The 17,743-nt window shown below is 50.8% G+C and overlaps 1 gene segment (V, D, J or C); it reads left to right on the forward strand.

The window, feature by feature from the left end:
- The first annotated feature begins 362 nt into the window (after positions 1 to 362).
- LOC132244880 (Ig heavy chain V region PJ14-like) lies at positions 363 to 831 on the forward strand. The segment is given in 2 exon segments: positions 363 to 414; positions 518 to 831. Coding segments are annotated over 2 exon segments (366 nt in total).
- The last annotated feature ends 16,912 nt before the right edge of the window (positions 832 to 17,743 follow it).

Here is a 17,743-nt window from a genome sequence, read left to right on the forward strand (position 1 = left end):
CCAGATCATGGGAGGTTTTGCCTTGATAATATCCAGCCAGAGACAAAATCTGTAACTCCTCTAGATTTTTATTGTTTGGCTCTTGGTTTACTGTGCCATTTGTCTGGTACAATAACAAAGCTGACTCCCCATTTCCAGGTTTCCCATTGGCTCTCAAAACCCCTTTAGTCAACAGCCAAATCTACCTTGTGTGACATCTGTGAAAGGCCCTTATAAAAGAAGCACATGCAAATGTTGTTCCCCAATTTCCTGCTTAACGCATGCAAGGTTCCTCCTTAAGCACCAGCCCTGGCTCTGTGCACCTCAGTGTCTCCCCAGAGCTGCCGCCTCCTGTCTGCTGGGGACACCGGGCACCAGCCACAATGACCGTGACACCAGCACTGGCTTTGCTCATCCTTCTGGCAGCTCCACCGGGTAAGTGCCTCCTGTCTTGTAGGACAGGGGGATGCAGGAGCAGGATGAGAGGGAGACTGGTAGAAGATTGTTCATTTACTAATGATGTATTTTTCTCCATTAGGTGTCCTGGCCCAGATCACGCTGAAGGAGTCTGACTCTGGGGTGGTGAAGCCCGGAGAGACCCTCAGCCTGACCTGCACCATGTCTGGATTCTCTCTCACTAGCTATGGTGTGGGCTGGGTTCGGCAGCCAGCAGGAGAAGGGCTGCAGTGGTTAGGAGTTATCTGGGGTAGTGGAAGCACTAACTATAACAGCGCTCTCCAAAGCCGCCTCACCATCAGCAGAGACACGTCCAGCAGCCAAGTGCACCTGCGCCTGACTGGGGTCCAGCCTGCAGACACAGCCCAGTATTACTGTGCCAGAGACACACAGTGAATGAAAATGCATGAGAGCCTGCACAAAAAACAGCACTGCAGGACCGACCTGGCTGTGTGAGCAGCAGAGGCAGCAGCTGCCAGCCCCGTGCTCTCCCTGCTGGGTCGGACACATCAGGCCTGTTAGATCACTTGAACCAGCCAGGGATTAAATCCAGGGATAGCTCAGAAGTGACCACTAGTATGAGAACTGAACCTAGGTGTCCTGCCCTGGTCTCCATCATGCCCCACTTCTCCGTCTGTCCTTCTTGCAGGAATACAAGGGACAGACTCCCCAGCCTGGCAGCCAGGACTCAGGCTGCCACCAGCCTTCTGTGCTATTATAAGACTAGGGACATGACTCAGGCGTACACGTGCCTGGGAGCTCAGCCTCGGCGTAGGAGGCAGAGCACAGCCCTGGCCCTGCACTCCACCTCCCACCACTGGGCTGAGCTCCATGGAGCCGTGCTGGATGCAGGCTTCACCCAGCGCCAGTCCGAGGTGGCAGCGGCAGCCTCCTGTCATCCAGCACAGATCCAGGGTCCCACAGCCCTGAGACAGCTGGGAGGCTGTGCGAGACTCCTCCCAGGTGTGCGGGCCCCCAAATCTATGCCTGGATGGCAGGAGGCTGCCGCTGCTGCCTGGGGCCAGCGTCACCATCTGCCCTGCCCGGTGCTGGGTGCAGGCTGTGCTCAGTGCCGGTCCTAGGCAGCAGTGGCAGCCTTCTGTCATCCAGTGCAGATCTGGGGCCCGCACCCCTGGGAGGAGTCCGGCGCAGCCCTCCAGGGGTGCAAGCCCCCGAGATCAGCTTGCCAGATGACAGAAGGCTGCTTTCAATACTTTGAGTTGCAATTTCCAAGAAACGTCTGCACCTATGTCCTTTAAAGTTGGCAGGATTCATGCCCTCAGAAGGGGCTACCACCCCTGCAACTTGCATCTGAATCAGGCAAGATCTGACAATGTTTTAGGCATTTTCATCATTCCCCATTATAGCCTATGGGCAACATGGTAAAACGAGAAATTACTTTGAAATGAAATGAAATGACAAAATGAAACACTGTCCCTTCAAAATGAAATGATGGTGTTTCACACAGCTTTAATGGCCTGCTGTGCTGGGGGAGCTCCAGAGCCACAGGGTGCAGGGCACTGTGCTGGGAGCAGCACACAGACAAGAGCAGAAGAAGACAGACCCTCGGCATTTGAAACACCCTTGGGCTGGTCACAGGTCACAGGGAGATGCATTCACACCTCTTGCAATGCTGAAGGCCTCGACCACAGGCAGGGGAAGACTTATTGTCATCCCACTGAAATGTTGAAGACCAAGGTGGTACCTGGAGAGACCGATGTGAGCTCTTTACACCTCTTTAAATAGAGGCACATTCCTGGGTCCATATATGTAAAGAACAAAGACGACCCCTTCTAGAAATGCCCACTTGGCTGCACCAAGTGTGTGCACAGGGAAATACCCACACAGGCCCAGTTGGAACAAGCATGGGAATTCCCATTGAAGCAGAGTCCTGTGGACCCTTAATACACAGGCAGACACTTAGACAGCAAAGAGCAGGTGTTATTAAAGCCTCTCTGTCCTACTTTGATCCAGTCCCTCCAGCGCTGCCATCACCCTCAGTTCAATTAAAAAAATAAAATAAATCAAGGTTTACACTTCTCTGCCTCGCCCTTGGAAAGAAGAATACAATAAAATACAATAAAAACAAAAAGCAAAAACTCTGGCTGGAGGGTCGCACCCAGAGAGTCATGGTAGATGGGTCGGTTTCGACCTGGAAGGATGTGGGCAGTGGGGTCCCGCAGGGCTCGGTCCTTGGACCGATACTCTTTAATGTCTTCATCAGTGACTTGGACGAGGGAGTCAAATGTACTCTGTCCAAGTCTGCAGATGACACAAAGCTATGGGGAGATGTGGACACGCTGGAGAGCAGGGAACAGCTGCAGGCAGATCTGGACAGGTTGGACAAGTGGGCAGAAAACAACTGAATGCAATTCAACAAGGAGAAATGCAAAGTGCTGCACCTAGGGAGGAAAAATGTCCAGCACAACTACAGCCTAGGAAATGACCTGCTGGGTGGCACAGAGGTGGAAAGGGATCTTGGAGTCCTAGTGGACTCCAAGATGAACATGAGTCAGCAGTGTGACGAAGCCATCAAAAAAGCCAATGGCACTTTATCGTGCATCAGCAGATGCATGATGAATAGGTCCAAGGAGGTGATACTTCCCCTCTATCGGGCGCTGGTCAGACCGCAGTTGGAGTACTGCGTGCAATTCTGGGCGCCACACTTCAAGAAGGATGCGGATAACCTGGAGACGGTCCAGAGAAGGGCCACTCATATGGTTAAGGGCTTGCAGACCAAGCCCTACGAGGATAGACTAGAGAAACTGGACCTTTTCAGCCTCCGCAAGAGAAGGTTGAGAGGCGACCTTGTGGCTGCCTTTAAGTTCATCATGGGGGCACAGAAGGGAATTGGTGAGTATTTATTCACCAAGGCGCCCCCGGGGGTTACAAGAAACAATGGCCACAAGCTAGCAGAGAGCAGATTTAGACTGGACATTAGGAAGAACTTCTTCACAGTTCGAGTGGCCAAGGTCTGGAACGGGCTCCCAAGGGAGGTGGTGCTCTCCCCTACCCTGGGGGTCTTCAAGAGTAGGTTAGATGAGTATCTAGCTGGGGTCATCTAGACCCAGCACTCTTTCCTGCTTATGCAGGGGGTCGGACTCGATGATCTATTGAGGTCCCTTCCGACCCTAACATCTATGAATCTATGAAGGGAATCTGGTGCACAGAGCTCTGCAATCTGGCATTTTAACTGGAAAACAGAAAGGGACTGAAGGCACAGTCGTAGGAGAGAGAGAGGCACAAAACAGGAGGACGCTTTTACAGGGTTTGTGAGATGGAGGGGGAGATACAGGCAAATGGACATTGTAGATGAACAGACCAATGGTTTAATGCTAACCCTCCCCCCCACCCTCCCAAAACACAACTTATAACAAGTTTCCTTAAAATAAATCAGTAAATAAGACAGGGTGATTTTTCTCTGCCCACTTCTCCCTCACTTTCTTCCCACCCCTCCCAAGACCTGAAGATATTTTCAAAGTAAAAACAATAAAATGGAAAGTTAAAAGCAGACATACCACCTCTGCTTCCAACAGATTTGTACAGCCTTAGGCTGGCAGCACATTTCCACATTTAAAACAGGGTGACACATCACAGAACAAGGAAAGATATTGAGAAGTTCACCATCTGCAGACACTGTGACTGGGATTTGCAAACTGGAGGTCTGGAAACCCAAATCCCTTTTCCATGTGTGACACCTACTGTATCAATTCCTCTGCTGAATTTTTGGACATCCAGGCTCACCTGCACATTTTGCCTGTAGAGAGGGTTCCAATCCACGGTTCCTAGAGTTCATGTCATCATAATTGCCCTCTTATCCCAGAGCTATTCCCTGTCAGGGTCCCAGAGTCAGACACTAGTGCACATTGTGTTGGACGATCTCTAGGGCTCATACTCTGGTCCCACTGAGGCTGACATACCTCAGGGCTCCCCTGAATGGGGCCTAGCCAGACTGCAGTGCCCAGCACCCATCTGGGATCTGAACTCATGTATGGGAGAAGGCCACTGAGGATGGGATGTACTCAAATGCCTGAGCAGTGACCACATAAAAACAAGGCTGGAAACTGGCCTGATAAAGGAGCAGTGGATCCCCGCTGAAAACCTGCCAGAAGAAGAAAAGCTCAGTGTCTTTGCAGCCCACACAGGAACCAACATGGCAGGCTGGGAGTGCTGTTAATCTTGGCAACTTGTTCAGGTGAATGCAGGAGACAGAGACCCAGGGAGGACAGGGCCTTGTTGGGATCTGGGCTCAGACCTGGAACAGAGACAGTCTGGGTTTTAATTCCCGATGAGAGGGCTTTTCTCTCCGACTGCCACCATTGCTAGTGTGGACCAAACAGCCAAATCCTTTAGTAATGTTAAGAATCTCAGCCTGTGTTTTTCTGTGCTTTAGTGTGCTTGGAGCAGAATAGGGATAAATGTCCATCTTATGTTATGGGATGCTGCATGGATGAAAGGTTTAATAGTGACAAGAGACTATCAGATAGCTGGGGGGGGGGGGGGGGGAGAAGAGGGCAATAAGTGGGGAGGCCAAAGGAGGAACCTGAACACAAGTAGAAATGGGATTTTAAAAAGGCAGAAATAAGAGTTAATTCCCTCTGTTATCATTTCTCTGCAGAATTCATCTCCCAGATCCAGTTGACACAGTCTGGAGCAGAAGTCAAGATGCCTGGGGGTAAAGCTGACTTATAAAACCTCTGGCTACACATTTACATACCTTGGCATGAACAGGACACAAGAGGCTCGTGGGAAAGCACTGGAATGGGTAGGCTACATCAATACCAATACTGGTGGGTATTGGCTCTACTAGGGCATTCAAGGGCTGATTCACCATCATCAGGTACACCTGGCTAGGGAATGGAGCCACCAGGAAAAGTGGCTACGCCACTTCCAGAAGTGGGCAAGGAGCTCTGGAAGTTGTGTGGCTGCAAGGGGAACCCCCCCCCTTACTCCCCTGGTCAAGGGGATAGACTGCCAGGGGACCCCCCATCACTGACTGGTGTCAGGTACCAGATACTCAAGAGGTACCAGATACCAGTGGGGTGAGCGAGATGCAAATCAGGGGCAGGCCGTCCCATATAAAGCTGTGTGCCTGGCTTACCGGGATGTACCCACAGAGACAACCTGAAGCCTGTGGGGTCTGTGCAGTGACTGGCCATCACCTCCAGAGCTTCCCCTCCAGAACCAACAAAGATGGGACCTGGGCTCCACCTCCTTGTCCTGGCAGCAGTGCTGGAAGGTATTTAGCACTCCAGGAGGCAAGGGAGATGGAGGGGAGAACTGCATTGATCCCATCCTGATACTAGTTACCCTTGATTCATAACTTGGTTTTCAGGTGTTTGGCCCCAGGTGCAGCTGGTGGAGTCTGGAGGGGCTGTGAGGAATCCTGGAGACTCTCTGTACCTCTCTTGCAAAGTCTCCGGATTCAACTTCAGCAGACATGGCATGCACTGGGTCCAACAGGCTCCCGGGAAGGGGCTGGAGTGGGTTGCTTATATTGGCATTTCCTCCACTCCCCTGTACTACACTGACAGTGTTAAGAAGCAATTCACCATCTCCAGAGATAACTCCAGCAGCTTCCTGCACCTGCAGATGAACAGCCTGAGAGCAGAGGACATGGCCGGGTATTACTGTGCTAGAGACACAGTGAAGCAAATGCTATTAGAGCTAATGCAAAAAACCCTGAGCACAAACTCCACTTGTGTCCTGTCCCACAGGAGGCTGCAGGGACCAGAGCACCACAAGACTGGGTCCAGTGCTGGAGGGAGCCGACCTGTTGGTGTCAAGAGTGAACACTTTCTTTGACTGCACCAGTCACACATTCCTCCGCATGGGGTTATTGGGAGAGCTGGTCTCCACACTCAGCACTTGAGCCAGTCCCGATGGCAGGGCAGGGGCAGGGGCTGCACCCCCAGCAAAAATTCAAAGATTTTTGAATCCTGCTTTGCAAGTCCACCTGCTTTGACCTGGGCTTGGGAACATGAGCCACCAATGCAATGTCACAGCTGGCAAACGAACAAAACTCTGGCTTGCATCCATAGATGTTTCTCAAGTAAATCTCAGGATGTCATCCTCCTGCTGTACTCGGCCTTGGTGAGGCCACAGCTGGAGTACTGCATCCAGTTCTGGGCTCCACAATTCAAGAAGGATGTGGAAAACCTTGAGAGTCCAGAGCAGAGCCACACGTATGATCAGAGGGCAGGAGTGTAGTCCTTATGAAGAGAGGCTGAGAGCCATGGGACTCTTCAGCCTGGAAAAGTGCAGGCCCAGGGGTGTCCTGGTGGCAGCAAAGAAGTATGTCAGGGGTGTGCATCAGGATCTGGGGGAATGCCTGTCCCCAGAGCACCCCAAGGGATGACAAGGACCAACAGTCACAAATTCCTCCAAGACCATTTTAGGCTGGACATAAGAAAAATTTTCTTTACTGTCCGAGCCCCCAAGACCTGGAATAGGTTCCTTCCAGAGGTGGTGCAGGCACCTACTCTGGACTCTTCTAAGAAACGTTTGGACACATATCTTGCTGGGATCCTTTGACTCCAGCTGACTTCCTGCCCCTGGGGTGGGGTGGGGTGGGGTGGGGTGGGGGGATAGACTTGATGAACTTTTGAGGTGCCTTCCAGCCCTAACGTCTATGAAATAAGAAGCTCAGATCTGGGCAGCCCTCCAGGGTGCTTAGCATCATGGACAGGACAGGCTTGTGGTTTCTGGTCCTCTTGGCAGTTTGTTCAAGTAACTACAGGAAGCTCACAGACCCTGGGTGAGAACTGCAGGGAGAAAGAGGTACGGTCTCACGGTGAAGGGTTCAGGCTTGGGTAGCAGGGGGCTCTGGGGTCTGTTTAATGCACTTACTTGTCAACTTTTCCTCGGTTTCAATGCGAAGCAGGTTTTCCTGCACTCCATGCCTCAGTTTCCCATCCAAGAAATGGGCACAAGGGAACTTCTGTCCTGCCCAGGAATGAGATGTCCATCTAAGCATTAGTGCTGTAGCCCAGGTGTCCATGGGTTTCTACCTCCCTCTCCAGTTGAGGGAGTTATTGGCAGGGCAGTGTGCTGTGGAGGGACACAACAGCTCAGTGGCTGCCCCCATTCCCTATAAAGTCAGGTCCAGTCAATCAATTACTTAACTATATACAGATTTATTATTACAAAAAACCCATTAAAGGGTAAGGACATATATGTATAATCTATGTACAAATTTACAAAACAATAACCCCCTCCCCCCCCACAGACACAGTTATCATTCAAAATGGAGATGAACAGTAGAACAAACCAGACCAAAGGAAATTGATAGAGCAACTCTATAACTCTATTCATATATAAACTATTACTTCAAAACGGTTTATGTAAACTGTAAGGCACAGTCCACAAATATAATCAGCAGTTCTTAGACTACCTGGGTGCCCTCCAGGGCAGGGGCCCCACTCCCAAGGGACCACTACAGGAAAGGAGGTGGGGGGAAGAAAAAGGAGAGGAAGATCCCAAAGACTCCTAAGCTCCCCCGCTATCACCCAGGAGAGGCCCATGTGGTGCTCCTTCACATCCCTCGGGGGGGCCCTACCCTGTGGGACCCTCTCTCCAGGGCAACTTACTACTCCACAGTCCCGGAGGGTTTTCTCTCCTTCTCTAAGTCAAGCTCTGTTCCCCGCCGGGTTTTCCTGCCACCTGACTCTGCTGCCACTGTCCTGGCTTAGCGCCACATGCACCGCTGTGTGTAGTGGGCAGTTAGCCTCGTACTAGGGGTTTGAGGCCTGGACAGCCTTGTGCAGCACCAGGGCTCAGTCTGTCAGGACCCTCTGGGCTGTGTCATCTGCACTGAGCTGCTGCCCCGTGTCAGCAGCTATAGACCCAAGACACCTCAAGTGGCTTCCAAGGTCTCTCACCCTGCATGCAGTGTCGCCTGCACCGAGCTCCCAGCCTCGTTCTGGGGGTTGAGGACCTGAGCCACCCCAGGGGCTCCAAAGATCCTGCTCCATGCACTGGCCTTTGTACTGTGTCTCTGGCCGCATGCCAGACGTTGCAGACCTGAGCCGCCCCAAGCAGCTCCCAGGGTCTGGACAGTACAGGCACTGCCAGTACTGGCTAAGCCCAGGCCTTTCAGAGCAGACTCATCTTCCATGTGGTAAGAAGTCAGGTCTCCTGGGGATCACAGAGGTTGTCAGACCCCTGACCTAAGAGATGAGAGGGATCAAAATACAGGTTGGGGGGAGCAATGTGCACCTGCCTTTAGGTGGGAAAGGGGAAGAGAGGTAGAAATGGCTTGTATGAGGATAGGGAGTTGCACCAGAATCTTACAAAACTCCCCCAAGAAACCTTGATAATCAGATCATTTTCCTAAATGAAATAAAAAGAGCAGGCCCCTGACTGGCATCTGTTGGCAGTAAGGAAATAACTCTCTCAGAGTTAATGGTTTAAACATTGAAATTACCAGTGTGCCAAGACTTTATGCTTTCAACAGAGGATGTAGCCAGATGGTGGCAGTAAAAGGCCATGGTAATACTTTGTGAAACGCTGTAAGTTAATACAGGGAAGGTTTTATTCTCTTCAGACCAGTGAGGCTGAAATATCCCAGGTGAGGCCCTCAGCTTCCACATCTCCTCTTCACTGAGTGGGAACTGCATTCAGCTCCCATTAGAAACCTCTGAAATCCCAGGAAAGTCACGTGTCACCAGGGCAGAGGACTCACGGTCGTGGGTCGCTGCACTTCCAACTGCACTCAGAGACTAGAAGTATGAAAACGCAGGTGACAGGTGAGGGTACCATGTTTTAAAGAAAGAAAGGGGGAAATAAAACTGGCAAAAGGGGAACAGGAAGGAGACTATGATAGAAATCCTCCACAGGCCCCAGTTCACTAATTACCTGATATCATGTAATCACATCTGTACTTGAACCCCAGGGTCTTTTCCTGTCAGGGGCAGTGTAAGGCACCCAAATGTCAACTGGGCCCAGTTACACTTTGAGCACAAACTCTGGTCCCTCTGAGGTCAGCACACCTCAGGGCTACCATCTGCACAATGCTGACCCAGTGTCCCTCTGGCCTGATTTCTGGGTGGTGGGCTGGGATAGATATAACTGAGTAAGCAGTGACCACATGCAAATGAGGCAGGGAACCTGCTGATAAACAGCAGCCAAGCCCCATGGAAAACCAGCCCGTGGCAGAAGAAACTCAGCATCTGTACAGCCCACAGGGTCATTGAGGGGACCTGACATGCCAGGTCTTGGTGTGCTTCTCTTCCTGGCAGCTTGCTCAGGTGAGTGCAGGAGATGCACAGACACCCAGTGAGGACAGGGCCCGGGGGGAGGAGAGAAGGTGTCAGGACCTGGGATCAGCCTAGGATGCAGGAATTCTGGGATATAATTACCACCTAAGGGTCTTCAGTATTTCACTGTCATCAGCGTAAGTGAGAATCAACTGTTAAATTTCAATATGCACATCTTAGGCTCGGACTCTGTGCACTTTGATTTGCCTGGAGAAGAATAGTGGGAAAGCATCTGTCACCTCACACAGGGTGTCTGTGGATAAAAGAGTTGAAAATAAAAGGAGTTTAGACACTTCTAGGCAGGAACAAAAAGGATAGATATGGACACAACTAGGAAAGGGATTGTCCAAAAGGCAGAAATTCATAAGACGTTATTCCCTCCATTGTCCTCTCTCAGCAGGAGTCAGCTCCCAGGTCCAGCTGACCCAGTCTGCAGCAGAAGCCAAGAAGCCTCGGGAGTCGGTGAAGTTGACATGTAGAACATCTGGCTACACATTCACCAGCTATAGCATGAGTTGGGTGCGTCAGGCCCCTGGGAAAGGGCTTGAGTACGTTGGATATATCAATCCCAGTAACGGTGGTACTAGCTATGCCGAGGCTTTCAAAGGGCGATTCACCATCACCAGGGACACCTCCATCAGCACGGCCTACTTGCAGCTGAACAGCCTGAAGAGGGATGACACTGCCACGTATTACTGTGCCAGGGACACAGTGAGACAAAATGCATCTAGAGCAAGTCTAAAACCTCAGTGAAAGCCTTTGGGTCTCCAGGCAACACTGAGGCCCTTTGTCACCCCCGTGAGCACTCACCCAGTGGAGGCAACTTTGGGTCCTTTCCTCCTGAGGTCTCGGGTGACCCAAGAACCCCAGTTCCAGTACAACCCAAGGGGATTTTGGTTCCTAGGTACCCAGGTCCCTCCTTCATCCCAGAGCTCTGTTTGCATGGCTCAGAGAGCTGCAGTGGAAGAGGCAAATAGGCCAAAGTCTTTGAGAAGCCATGTTATGGGATGGCTGCTTAGAGCACCAAACTTCAGCCCCCACTGGGACAAAAGGAAGGCACTAGCCCATTCACCTGTTTTCATGGGAGTTTGATCAGAACTTCAAGGGCAGGGCTTCTCTCCCACTATTGTGCACTGGTGAGGCCATGCCTGGATCACTGTGTGCAACTTTGGGCCCCACACGCCATCCAAGAAGGATGCCAAATTCACATTTGAAAGCCTCCAATGGGGAGAACAAAAAATGAATAGAAGTCCAGGAAACAGGACCCACAAAGAAACATTGGAAGAATTAGGATGTTTAGTCTGGAAAGGAAATGACTGAAGGGGATTTGATAGCAGCCTTCAAACACCTGCAGGGTGCTTATATGGAGGATGGAGACAGACTGTTCCTTGTAGGCATTGGGGGGTGGGGGGGAGGGGGGACGGGCATAGCATAAGGAGCAATGGCCCTAAACTGCAAGACAGGAAAGGGAGGGTTGGAGATAAAGGTAATGCTCTCACCTGGAGTGTGGTTCAGCACTGGAACTTATCCCAGGAGAGGCTGTGGATTTCATAGACATTAGGGTTGGAAGGGACCTTGAAAGATCATCAAGTCCAGTCCCCACTCCCCAGGGGCAGGAAATCAGCTGGGGTCAAAGGATCCCAGCAAGATAAGTGTCCAAACGTTTCTTAGAAGAGCCCAGAGTAGGTGCCTGCACCACTTCTAGAAGGAGCCTATTCCAGGTGTTGGGGGCTCAGACAGTAAAGAAATTTTTCCTTATGTCCAGCCTAAAATGGTCTTGGAGGAATTTGTGACTGTTGGTCCTTGTCATCCCTTGGGGTGCTCTGGGGAAGAGACGTTCCCCCAGATCCTGATGTACACCCCTGACATACTTGTATGCTGCCACCAGGACACCCCTGGGCCTGCACTTTTCCAGGCTGAAGAGTCCCATGGCTCCCAGCCTCTCTTCATAAAGCTGAGACTCCTGCCCTCCGATCATGCATGTGGCTCTGCTCTGGACTCTCAAGGTTTTCCACATCCTTCTTGAATTGTGGAGCCCAGAACTGGATGCAGTATTCCAGCTGTGGCCTCACCAAGGCTGAGTACAGTGGGAGGATGACATCCTGAGATTTACTTGAGAAGCATCTATGGATGCAAGCTAGAGTTTTGTTCGTTTGCCAGCTGTGACATCGCATTGGTGGCTCATGTTTATCCTGTGGTCAATCATGACCCCCAAGTGAGGGTAGCACTGCCAAACCTGCAAGTGTGCAGCAGGTTCCCCCCCTACCCCCATCCCCCCTCTGAGGTGGAGTACTTTGCAATTTTTGGTATTGAACATCATCAGGTTTATCTCTGCCCACTTTCTAAGCCTATCCAAGTCAGCCTGGATCACCAGCCTATCCTCAGATGTGGGCCCTGTACCCCAATTTTTAGTGTCATTAGCAAACCTGGCCACTGCACTTCTGACACCAGTGTCCACATCATTGATAAAGATGTTAAAGAGAACCAATCCAAGGATGGAGCCTTGGGGGACACCACTTGGTGGTCAAGGAGCACCATAATGATCCACTTCCATTGACTACCACTCTGGGTCTGGCCTTAGAGCCAATTCCCCAGCCATTGAACTGTGATGTAGCTGACGACACATTTGGCAATTTTTTTCCATAAGAAGATCATGGGACACCAGATCAAAGGCTTTTTTAAAGTCCAGATATATGAGGTCAATCACTTCTCCCTTCTCCAGGTGATGTGTCACCTGTTCATAGAAGGAGATGAGATTGCTCAGGCAAGACCTACACACAACAAACCTGTGCTGGCTGTCCCTCAGCATGTTGCCATCAGGCAGCTTGTCAACAATGGTCTCTTTGATATCGGTTTCCAGAATTTTTCCAGTGATTGAGGTCAAGATGACTGGCCTGTAGTTCCCCAGATCTACTTTCCTCTCTTTCTTAAAGATGGGCAGTACCTCAGCCTTCTTCCAATCTTCAGGTACTTCACCCGAGCATCACGAATCTTCAGATATCTTTGCCAGTGGCTGGGCTATGATGCCTGCCAGCTCCTTAAGTCCTTGGGGGTGCAATCTGTCAGGACCAGCTGACTTGAAGGTGTCCAGCCTCTCAAGGTGTTCCTTTAAAAGGTGTACAGTGATGCTGGGTATAAATTAAATGTCACCCAGGCCCTCCTGCATCATGGTAGGCAGGGCAGCCCCTTTGGTCTGATGGAAAACCACGGCAAAGTACCCATTAAGCAGGTTGGCTTTTTCCTTGGTGTCAGTTATCAGTTGTCCCACTTGGTTTAGCAGGGGCCCAATGTTACCCTTGCTTTTCTTCCGAATCCCACAAATCTGAAAACGGATTTTTTATTGTCCTTGATATGTGTAGTCAGATGGAGTTCATTTGCAGCCTTGGCTTTTCTTGTTCGCTCCCTAAAGGTTCGCTCCCTCTTGGACTCCTCTCCCTGACAAGTCATGGCCTAAACAACAAGCCTCCTGAGCTTATCAACGTCAGCTTTCCTGCAGTTGAGGACTTCTGCATTGTTGACTGACTTGCCAGCTTTAAGATGCATAGTAAAAGTGCTGAGCTTGTGGCCACTGTCTCCCAGCTTTCCTTCAATTCTTAGGTCACCAACTAGATCATCCCCTTTGCCCAGAGGCTCCATCGTCTGAAGTTTTTAACAGCAGGTGAGACAAACTCACCGGAGATGGTTCAGACATGGAGGATCATACTGTGACTTGGAGCTTGGAGGACATGGGGCCTCCTGAGGGCCTTCCTTCCCTTTTCTATGGCTCTGGGTCCTGTTCAAATCAGCCAGCTCCACCCTGCACCTCCTGCTTTCCTAGTTAAGTGGTTTCCACCCCTCAGCCCATGCAAATAAGCACCACAGAGGCCCTGTTTATAGAGCAACTGCAGACAGGTTCCCCAGGACCAAGAGAGCTTTCCTTCTGTCCAGAAGTGATACCAACAGAAGGGCCATGGCCTCTGTCACTTTCATCCCCTTCCTCTTGCCAGTGGGTGGGTGTATGAATCACAAGAGTCTCCCATACCTGTGCCTCTGAGCATCCCTATGACCTCCCTCTTCTTTCCCTCTGCTGGGATGCATCTACTCCCAGGTCAGCCTGGTGGAGTCTGACGTGGAAGCCCAGAAACCTGGAGAGACCCTCAGACTGACCTGCAGTGGGTCTGGACTCTCACTTCTCAGCCTCTTGTTGGCTCAGATCAAGTGAGTCACTGCACTAGTCTGATGCCCTAGCTGAAATGCATTTAAAATGGTAGTGAAGGGTGTGGCAGAAAGCCACCTTGGTCTCTCCCCAAAGTCTCTGCTATGTGACAATTGTGATAAGGATGGGCCCAGCAGAGAGACACATCCTTACCCTATCTCTTTAGGTAACCTGAGCTGGATACATTCCTGAGGGAGGGGGGAAACCTGCTGTCTCTGCCTACGTGACTGGCATCACATACCTGGGTGAGAGGCTTCCTTCCTGGTGGGCTAGAGTCTGCCCAGCAACTAGTGATGCATTTCAAATTGGTTAGCTCACAGCCAACAGGTGCTGACCTTCATCGGACCAGGTGAATGAGGTCACAAGGGCTATATAAGTTAAGGACTGCCCAGGAAGAGGGGGCAGAAGCCATGAGGGATACCCAGGAACAAAGAGCTGGACCATCTGAAACTTGCCCTCTCTCTCAAAACTCGAGATCAAGGAACTGCCTGCCTCCAGAGGGATTCTCCAACAGCCTCTGGATGATAACTGTGAGTAAGCTAACTGAGATCCGACTAGATATATAGCGTGCAGTAACTCAGTTGTGCTCTCCAAAGCCACCTCAGCATCAGCAGAGAAATATCCAGCAGTCAAGTTCACCTGAGCCTGACCAGCACTTGCATCATGAAGAGGATGTTGGCATCATCTGAACTGAACCCCTGCACTTACCTGCCGACTTCCAGCACAGGCTCGCCAGCTACCACCTTGTAGCACAGTCCTTCTACAATGCTCCTATAGTAACCGACTCTCTAGACATCATGGCAACATTGCAGATGGTCTCTACACACATCCGCTGGAATTGCATTGATGGAGACAGCACCAGTCATTAGCCCACACACGCAAAGGCAGATGACCGCTCCAGCCAGAACAAACCCCCACAGGCCATGGAGGGGCACACAGAGAGAGCCCCCATCCTCAGGCCCAGGGGTGTCTGGGTCCAGGCGAAGTTTCACTACTGGGCTCCAGCTCTGAGGCCCCAACCAGGGGAGAGTGAAAACTTCTCACCTTCCAGCTTGGCACCTTTGCAGACTTCCTTTTCCACAGCTTCTGCCAGCTGCAGAGCAGGAGGCTGCCCAGAGTAGTCAACAACCTCCAGCTGCAGCCCCCAGGCTGAGCCTATTGGAGCAGCTGTGGCTGATGGCAGGCAATTGCAGCTCTGGGACATAATTCATAGATTCATAGATTGTAGCCTGGAAGAGATCTTGGAAGATCATTGAGTCTAGGCCCCCCTGCACCAATCAGGAAAGACAACTGGGGTCAAGTAATCCCAGTAAGGTGACTGTCCAGTCTCCTCTTGGATATTTCTAGGGTAGGCAATTGCACCACCTCTGGAGGGAGCCTATTCCACTGTCTGGATACCCTAGCTGTGAAGAAGTTTTTCCTAATGTTGAGCCTCAAATGGTCTTCCAGGAGTTTGTGACCATTACTCATGGTTTTCCCCAAGGATGCCCTGGTGGACAGTTGTTCACCGATCCCTTGATGTACGCCCCGATCTAGTGGTAAGTTGCTACCAAGTCCCCTCTCAGCCTTCTCTTCTTCAGGCTGAAAAATCCTAGGTTCTTCAGCTTTACTTCATATGACTTGATGTGTAAGTCTCTGATCACACAGGTGGGCCTCCTCTGGACTCTCGTGAGCTTTTCCACTGCTGGCACCCCACATCCCTTGTTGAAGTGCGGCACCCAGAACTGGATGCTGTACTCCATCCGTGGTCTCACCAATGCCGAGTACAGCAGAAGAATCACTTCCTTGGTTTTGTCGGAGATGCATCGATTGATGCACGCCAGAGTATTATTTTCTCTGCTGGCTACAGTGTCACACTGCCAGCTCATGTTCATACTGTGGTCGATTATTACTCCCAGGTCTCTTCCATTCATAGTGCTGGTCAGATTACCAGGAAGGTGTTGTTAAGCCTGTAGCTGTACAGGGAACTGTTGGTCCCCAGATGGAGTACTTTACGTTTCTCCATGTTGATGTTAAACCTCATCTGGTTCCAATCCACCCAACTTGCCAGCCTGTCTAGGTCTGTCTGTATCAGCAGCCAATCTTTAAGCATGACTGCACTTCCCCCTAACTTGGTGTTGTCTGTGAAGTTGGCCAGTGAGCTCTTCACCTCCATATCCAAATCATTGATGAAGATGTTAAAAAGCACTGAACCAAGCATCGACCCCTGAGGGACACCACTGGCCACTTCTTGCCAAGATGACAGAGATCCGTTCAGTAGAGCTCTCTGGGTCCTACCCCATAGCCAGTTTCCTACCCCCCTAACTGTCTCACAGTTAAGCCCACAATCTTTCAATTTTCTCATAAGAACATCAGGGGAATACCAGAACAAATGTTTTTTTGGAAGTCAAGGTATACACTGTCAACCTCCTCTCTCTTATCTAGGTGGCAAGTAACCAGCCCCATCTCCTTTTATGATCAGGTAAGATGAGACTTGCCCATGATGAAGCCATGCTGGCTGTCATTCAGGCTTGCAAAAGGTAGGATTCTATCGCATATAGATGCTTTGATTAATTTTTCCAGGATTTTCCCTGGGATAGAATTTAAGTTAATTGACCTATAGGCACCTGGGTCCTCCCTCCTACCCTCCCTTGAAAATGGGCATAAAATTGGCCTTTCAAGTCCTTAGGGACTTCTCTGGAGCGTCACAAGTTTTGGAAAAAAATCACCAGGGGGCCACAATGACTTCAACCAGCTTCTTCAGCACCCTTGGATGAAGTTCATCCAGGCCTGGTAACTTATATATGTCTCTCTCTCTCTCTCTTTTTTTTCTTCACACCAGTTGTACAGCAACAGTAGGAAGGAGGTCATTCCTACCTTGCTGCTTCTGTACTCTATCTGGCATGTTTTTCCCTTTTGCCTTGTGAAAGACGAAAGAAAAGTAGTCATTCAGGAGCTCAGTTTTCTTTTGAGCACTGGTAACTAGCTGCCCCGAGTTGTTGAGCAGTGTCATAGAATCATAGAAGTCGGGTCGGAAGGGACCTTGTAGATCTGCAAGTCCGACCCCTTGCCTGGGCAGGAGGGAAACTGGGCTCAAGTGACCCCAGCCAGGTTGACATTGAGCCGCTTCTTAAAGACCCCCAGGGTAGGAGCCAGCACCACTTCCCTTGGAAGTTGGTTCCAGATCCTAGCCGCCCTGACTGTGAAGTAGTTCCTATGGATGTCTAATCTAAACCTACTCTCCAACAACTTGTGGCCATTATTCCTTGTTATTCCGGGGGGCGCTAGCAGGCAAGGCAGAGCCCACAGCCCCAGCCCACAGCCTGGCCCAAGCCATGAAGCCCAGGACCAGTCCTTCCCTCTGTCTGTCCTGACCACAGTGTCTCCCTCTGTGCCAGAGACTCAATGCCCTGTGCAGAGAGAGCAGGGCCCCATGCTCAGCACTCCCAAACTGGAGCTGCTTATACCCCCTTGGGAGCAACATGCAAACCCCTATAAGGAAGATCCTGGGTAAATACAGCCCCTGGGTCCCAGAGCCTCAGTCCCTACCCTGCCCCCCTCCTGTCTGTTGAGAGTCTGCCTCATTATATAGCAACAGCAATTAACTCCTTATTCCTACTCTTGTTTTTCTTTCCCACATAGGTTTTGGGGAAGATTCAAAGGAATCCAGGGCTCTGGAGCTTCCTCCCTGGACCTTATTTTCCCCCTGGTTTATCTTTCCTTTAGGTGTCCTCTTTGCTTTGCAGCTGGTTAAATATGGCCAAGGGGTGGTGAAGCTTGATGAGACCCTTACCCTGACCTGCACTGTCACAAGTTACTCCATCAGCAGTGGTTACCAGTGGAGCTGGATCCAGCAGCCTCCTTGGAAAAGGCTGGA

Source organism: Alligator mississippiensis, chromosome 14 (assembly GCF_030867095.1).
Source record: "Alligator mississippiensis isolate rAllMis1 chromosome 14, rAllMis1, whole genome shotgun sequence".
Lineage (NCBI taxonomy): Eukaryota > Metazoa > Chordata > Crocodylia > Alligatoridae > Alligator > Alligator mississippiensis.